The sequence below is a fragment of the Blennius ocellaris genome (assembly GCF_963422515.1).
Source record: "Blennius ocellaris genome assembly, chromosome: 4".
NCBI lineage: Eukaryota > Metazoa > Chordata > Actinopteri > Blenniiformes > Blenniidae > Blennius > Blennius ocellaris.
In genome coordinates this window covers 3,363,906-3,370,753 of record NC_137653.1, presented here as the reverse complement: position 1 = coordinate 3,370,753, position 6,848 = coordinate 3,363,906, and the positions used below count along the sequence as shown (strand labels likewise).

The 6,848-nt window shown below is 48.2% G+C and overlaps 1 protein-coding gene across 2 annotated transcripts; it reads right to left on the bottom strand.

Moving 5' to 3' along the window:
- Positions 1-538: 538 nt before the first annotated feature.
- asb14a (ankyrin repeat and SOCS box containing 14a) lies at positions 539-5,969 on the bottom strand. 2 transcript variants are annotated; one of them, XM_080494841.1, is made up of 13 exons: positions 5,824-5,969; positions 5,301-5,437; positions 5,146-5,198; positions 4,712-4,846; positions 4,420-4,578; positions 3,952-4,197; positions 3,715-3,886; positions 3,130-3,235; positions 2,751-2,930; positions 2,073-2,201; positions 1,865-1,993; positions 834-987; positions 539-771 (listed from the first exon to the last, which is right to left on the bottom strand). In XM_080494841.1, the coding sequence occupies exons 2-13, from the start codon at positions 5,429-5,431 to the stop codon at positions 614-616; spliced, it is 1,752 nt and encodes a 583-aa protein (XP_080350967.1). In that variant the 5' UTR covers positions 5,432-5,437; positions 5,824-5,969; the 3' UTR covers positions 539-613. The 2 variants fall into 2 exon arrangements, 1 of the variants encoding a protein (XP_080350967.1); XR_013936592.1 differs by having other exon boundaries at positions 636-771; positions 834-992.
- Positions 5,970-6,848: the final 879 nt, after the last annotated feature.

Below are 6,848 nucleotides of genomic sequence, written 5' to 3'. Positions count from 1 at the left end.
CAGAAACCACAAGACTGTCTGCAACTTTGGCTTTGGAAGAAAACTCTGAGGAACTGTGAACTCGATAAAGTTTGAAATGAAAAGGCATCGTTTTTGTGTTTTCGGGTTCAGACTGGGAGTCGCGACGCTCTGGAGGCAAACATTGTCCACCAGTTGGTACGTGTGCAGAAGGAGTATTTACCAGAGCCGCGGTGTGCAGTATAGCAGTTTTATAGAAAAGTTGCGTTTTTCCCGTTTACACAACAACAGAGTTGGAGATGTTTAAAAAAAGAAAAAGTTTTTACTGACTCCCAGCGTCCGGTGTCGTGGAATCGGACACAAAACACAGCGAAAGTTTTGCAAGTTCTTCCTCGATCCACAATCAGGAAGCCGAACAGCAGCCGTCTGTAACACTAGTAGCCGCTTCATGTTTATTTCAGTAAGTAACGAGATATGAGATATGATGGAGCATTTTTAGGAGCAAATTTGTGCTAAAGCAAAAGTTCTGACACTGATGGTTAATGATTTGTTTTCAATTCAAATGTATCTTTATTGGGAAATGTACATTACATAGATGTTTACAGTGGTGGTGTTTAGTTGGGAGGACAGTGGGACGTCTTGTCCCTGGATGAGGTCAGCGGGTCAGCAGGTCGTACTCCCGGTACCGGAGGAAGTCCTTCAGGCGCTGCGGCAGCGGCACGAAGCTCATGAAGACCGGCGAGCGGAGCCGCAGGCGGCCGAGGCAGCGGCGGATCCGCATGCGGCAGAGGTGCTGCAGGCAGCGGGAGTTCTCTGTGGACACGGAGAAGACGTGAGTGGACCGGCACCGGGAGGAGGTGGGCCGTGAGCCTCACCCTGCAGGACGCAGATGTCCGACCACTGCTTCTGCTCCATCAGCGTCGCCTTCAGCTTGGAGCACAGGCTCACGTGGTCCACGTAGTCCAGCAGGACTCGAACCAAGTGACCCGACAGGTGCTTCAGCCACGAGACGGTGATGACCTCACAGAACTGCACTGACACACACGGTGGTGGGTCACAGTAATAATCCAACATTATCTGTCCATAGGAATGTCTGTGTTCTCCCATTATTAATGTTTATACGCATCATTTCCTCTGTTCATTACAAAAACAAACAAACAGCACTGACTAGTGGTCCAACATGAAAACTACATCTTTTACAGGGCCTCTTGCTGTTTCCATGGGAACGGAGATTGGTCATCGAAAACAATGTAAACAAAATTTTTTTCTGAAAAGGAAATGCAAGAAATGATTCATTTTCACTTGATGCATTATCGTGTAAACAAAGTCCAACTGTGCAACCTTTTGTAGTAGGAAACCTTCACGAAGTTCAGCATTCTTCTTCAAATCTGTCTCTAAAGTCCACTGGTGAAGCTTTCATGCACTTAAAATTGATAAAAACTCAGAAATGATAAAATGTGAGTGGGGGTGTTTATAAGGCGTGTAATGAAAATGAATTAAAAAATTGAGTAGATGAATAAAATCATTAAACGAATAAATAAATGAAATATTTTAATTATATAGGAAATACTAATTGATCAATCATGGGATTTAATATCCATAAAACAATGTCTTTTCCAGACAATTAAGAAGCAAATTATTTGTCAAAATATACCATATTGGACCACTGATGTCACTTTGTGACAACAGACTGCTGCTGCAGCGCCACAGAATAACCTCCATCACTTCACTATTTGACTGACGGCAAGAAAAATGTCTCCAAATTGGAAAATGTCAGCAGAATTTAAAGTAAAAAAAGAGCAGAAAGTGTTCAGAGTGTGAGAGAAAAGGCAGGTGCAACTTTATGCTCCGTAAAATCCGATAAGATAAAGAAAAGTGAAACTCAACAGTTAGTGTCGCTCGTTACCATCGTGTCCTTGATCACGGTGTTGCTCCATCCTTCGTAGTCCTCGGGGACGTGCGAGCCGTTGCCGTAGGGACATTCGAAGCAGCGCCCCACGTCGTAGCCGTAGTTACACAGCATCCTGAGGACCACCTGGTGGGAAACACGAGGGAAGCGGTCAGACGCCGGGCCGCTGACGTCAGGCCGAGGACAAGATGGCCGCCCGCTTCACCTCGTCCTTGAGTGCGTACTGCAGCGCCGACGGGAAGTGTGTGGTGTTGATCTTGCAGTAGTAGTTGACGTTTGCGCCGAAGCGCAGCAGCAAGTGGATCAGCTCGTAGTTTCCCAGGCGCAGCGCCACCTGGAGACCATAAGAGAATCAGCAGCGTCCATGGGAAGCCATCTGTTTCCATGACAACTGTGGTTGGAACACCTTTTTGAGAACGGCTCCTTAGGTGGAACTTTTTAACAATGCTATGAGTCCATCTCCATGGAAACGGAGGAAAACGTAACTTTTTGAAAATGCTCAGGCTCCTTTTGATACCATACTTGGTCATATATGTTATTTACGTTTAAGCTTTTTTTTTTTTCATGAACACATTATAGTGACGTAAACATGCACTCTGGACAATATAGAGACTTTTTTTTTTTTTTTTTTAGAATATAAGACGTATAATTGACAACCTTTTCAAACTGTTTACATACGTGTCAGCTTGATGTTGAGCCACTAGTGGGTGCTGTTGTTGCAGAGAACAATGCAGTCGAAACATTAACAATGAGACCACACGGACGTTCATATGGACAGACGATCAAGTGGGACGTCTGCTTATGGATCCCGTGTCAAGATTTGTGTCCCCACAACAACAAACACCCAACTGCCTGTAACAAACAAACACACACAAACGCACACCTGCAGACACTTGACCGGGTCCTGGTTCGCCATGGCGCCGGCCTCCAGCAGCAGCTTCGCCGACGGGACGTCGTTGTTGGTGACGGCGAAGAAGAGAGCCGACTTCCTCTCGTCGTCGTAGCTACGGCGAACCACCGGATGGAGCATGTAGTTTGGGTCATAACCGGCATCCAGCAAGGCCTTGTGGGAGTCCGGGGAGGGAGGGAGGGGGGGGGATCATTCAACACTGACTTCAGATGGTGGAGTTGATCGATACGAGCGACTTCACGCGGGCAAACGTTCATTACCTCCAAACACACGTTGGTGTTAAATGTGGAAACTCTCATGGCCCGTTTACACAAACACACACACACACACACACACACACACACGCACACACCTTGATGCAGTGTGCGTGTCCTCCTGCAGCCGCTGAGTGAAGAGGACTCATCCCGCTGTCGTTTACTTCCCCGATGGAGGTGACGGGAAGCAGCAGGTTCAGAACCCTGACACACAAACACAAAGACTGATATTAATACTCGACGACACACAGACACAAACGTGTATCGATACAAGTTATTGCTGCAACAGACGGCACGGATTTAGAAATAAACCCACACACGGAGCAAAGAAAGGCATAAGTATCCGAAAATGTATACGAGAACAAATAAGCAAACACAGTAAGACACAAAGGGAAAAGGAAGTATATCGTCGTATATTCAGATATATTACCAAGTATTAAACACAATGGTGTAAAATAAGTGTATTGAAAACCAAAAACGACGGTCAGGCCCCATTTACAATGTTTAAAGTGTTGATTTTTTTGGCGTCTTTGTTTCAGAAGACTTTCAAGCTTACAAAGAAAAGTTTTGAAAAACGACGCCCGTCTCCATGGAAACGTCAGAAACGCTGAAAGCAATGGAGTCTGAGCTTCTTCAAAAGGTTGTTTGAAAAACGTGAGGAGAGAACGTGGCGGCCGACTCACCCCAGGTGTCCTCGGTGCGCCGCCCGGTGGACGGGCATGTGACCCGTGTGCTTGGCGACGTTGGCGTCGGCGCCGTGCTCCAGCAGCAGGCTGATGACGGCCGTGTCGCCGCAGGCCGACGCCTCGTACAGGATGGACGCCTCGTCCTGCGCCTGAGACAGGACGTCCGCTCCTGCAGGTTCAACCGCCACACGCTTCAATGTCTGACCTTTGACCTCCGTGACCCCCCCCCCTCACCTTTCCTCAGCAGCATGTCCGCCACCTCCCGGTGTCCTCCCTGAGCGGCCAGAGCCAGCGGCGTGAGGCCGTAGTGGCTGCGAGGGTCCGGACGGGCCCCCGCCTCCAGCAGCAGGGCGACCAGCCCGGCGCTGCCCAGCCGAGAGGCCTCGTGGAGGGGCCGGCGGCCGTGGCAGCCCTCCTGGTTCACCTGGGAGCCCCGACGGAGCAGCAGCTTCACCAGGTCGGAGCGGTCGGAGCGAATCGCTGCCAAACACACAAACAATCACACCAAATAAATACAGATCGAAACACAAATAAGTATTGAGATAGAACAGAGTAGGAATATTTTATTAAATTGACTTCCGCACGACAGAGTCTGAATAATCTGGAGATAATAGGCAACAAATAAGTCTAAAATCAATCATAAATAGATAAATCATCAATAATAAGCAAAGCTATATGTAGAACTGACTAACAGAACCTCACCCACAAACAGCGGCGAGTCCTCCTCCTGGTCCCGGCAGTCCGGTTCGGCTCCGCGGTCGAGGAGGAACGAGACGTTCTCCATCAGGCCTTGTTCCGCTGCCAAGAAGAGCGCCGTCTCACCGCGGGGGGTCCGACGCTCCGCCGAGTCCGGGCCTGAGGCTGGAGGCCAAAACACACCGCGTGACACGGCGAGGTCAGGGAGCCGAGCTGCCGGGAGGCGAGCCTCGCCTGTGTAGGCGATCCTCGATCCTCACCTGTGTAGGCGAACCTCACCTGTGTAGGCGATCCTCACCTGTGTAGGCGAGCTCCAGCAGCGTCTGGTTGCTCTGAGCTGCGGCGGCGTGCAGCGGCGTCCATCCTCGGCTGTCCGTCTCACTGAACCGCGTCTTCTGCCGGACGCTCAGGTCCCTCAGCCGCTCCTCCTCACCTGGAGCAGGGCGGAGGTAGATGTGGAGGTGGAGGTGGAGGTGGAGGTAGAGGTGGAGGTGGAGGTGGACTAACACCGACACGTCACCTGGACGCTGCTTCAGTTTGTAATAAGGACGAACCGACACTGCTTTTTTTTTTTTTAAGGACGAGGACTGACCTCTGGATACTTGGCGATACTGAGCATCGCTACAAGAACTTGTTAAATACCACTAAAGAGGTCACGTTAGGTATAGTTGATTATTTTGAAAATAGTTGATTTAATTTATGTTTATGTTTCCATTCTCCTGTGAGTCCCACCTTGTCTTATTGCAGTGAAGATCTGGTCCAGAGCTGCAGGTTTCTGTCCAGAGCTGCACACAGACGCCAAATAGAAGAAAAGAGTTTCACAGTTGAGAGAGACGGATTTTAAACTTGGCGATAGAAACATCTTGTAACGAGCAAAGCGATGGGACCTCCTGGCGTCTGTGTGCGTCTCCCTCTGTTTGTTGCTGCTCTCCAGCAGGCTCTGTTCGATCACGTACTGAACGGCTGCGTCCTCTTCATCCTCCTCATCCTCCCCCATCACAAACCCATGGCTGTCCATGGACACCTGAGGAGAGAGGGAGGAGGTGTGTGTGTGTGTGTGTGTGTGTGTGTGTGTGTGTGTGTGTGTGTGTGTGTGTGTGTGTGTGTGTGTGTGTGTGTGTGTGTGTGTGTGTGTGTGTGTGTAGAGAGTATCCTGAGGAAATCACATGCAAACTCTACACAGAAAGTCTCCACAATCCTGGACTCGAACTAGAGTTCTCTCTCTGTGAGGCGGGAGTGCTCTCCACTGCACTCCAATAATATTCAACCTGAAAAGACTCAACTTAAAGGAGCAAAGCTAGAAAAAAAAAAAAAAAAGAAAAAGTTATGTGCAGCAACAGTAACTTCAACAAAAAGCAGTAAAAAAAAAAACATCCATCTGGTTTTAAACTTCCCGTCTGAGTAGTTTACCTCGAAGTTGTTTGTTGTTTTGTTCGGCTGTGGCGTCCCTGCAGACTGTTGTTTATGTGTTGTAGGAGGAGGAAGAGGAGGAGGAGGAAGAGGAGGAGTGAAACCAGAGCTTCAAACCCACGTGCATTCAGGTGGATCTTCCACAGTGTTTGAACTAAAAGGTTTATATTCACCAGAGGACGAGTGTGTGTGTGTGTGTGTGTGTGTGTGTGTGTGTGTGTGTGTGTGTGTGTGTGTGTGTGTAGCTGGTTCTATGGCCCTCCGTGTTCCAGCTCTGCACCGACGCCCCGGGATCTGACACCCGTTACTATATTTACTCGCTCCAGAAATGTTCGTTGCAGCGAGCTGATCTGCAGACCCTCTGCAGGAAACTCAACAACCATTACCCACAATCCACCTTCGTCCGTGCTCACGTCTCTTCACCCGACGCTGAAATCCGTCCCTGAATACCGCCGCCGGTGCATTTTAACGCCACATGCCTTGAGCTCCACTCTCCAGATGAAATCGTCACTTTATTTATCGCGTCGCTTCCCGAAGTGCTGAAGCGTTGATCAGTTCAACATCTAAAAGGTTCAGAGGTCAGATTAAGGTCACCTGGAAGTGTTTCACTGCATTTTAGGTTCAGCATGAAACTTCACCCGGAAGCTGGACATTCCTAAATTGTTTCAGAGAAGTGGACAGTTTTTCACTGTCATAAACTAAATCACATTGGAATCCTTGACGGTTCTCCAGATCTGCCGACACTCTGGAACCATCAACACTCACTTGTTAATAACTGCTGTTTAGAATTTGCTTTGAATCATTTTATTTATTCACTTTTTATGACTTTTTTTTAATTGTTTCTCCATTTTATGCTTCTTGATTTTATATTATGTCAAGTATCCTTGATTGTACTAAAAAGCTCTATACAAATCAATTGTGTTGTTCATTCTCATTAAATATTTTTGGTCATATTTTTCAGGTGGGCCTTGAAGCGACTGAAGTTGAACCATGAGAGGTAAATTACAATTAGTTCAAATGGAAAA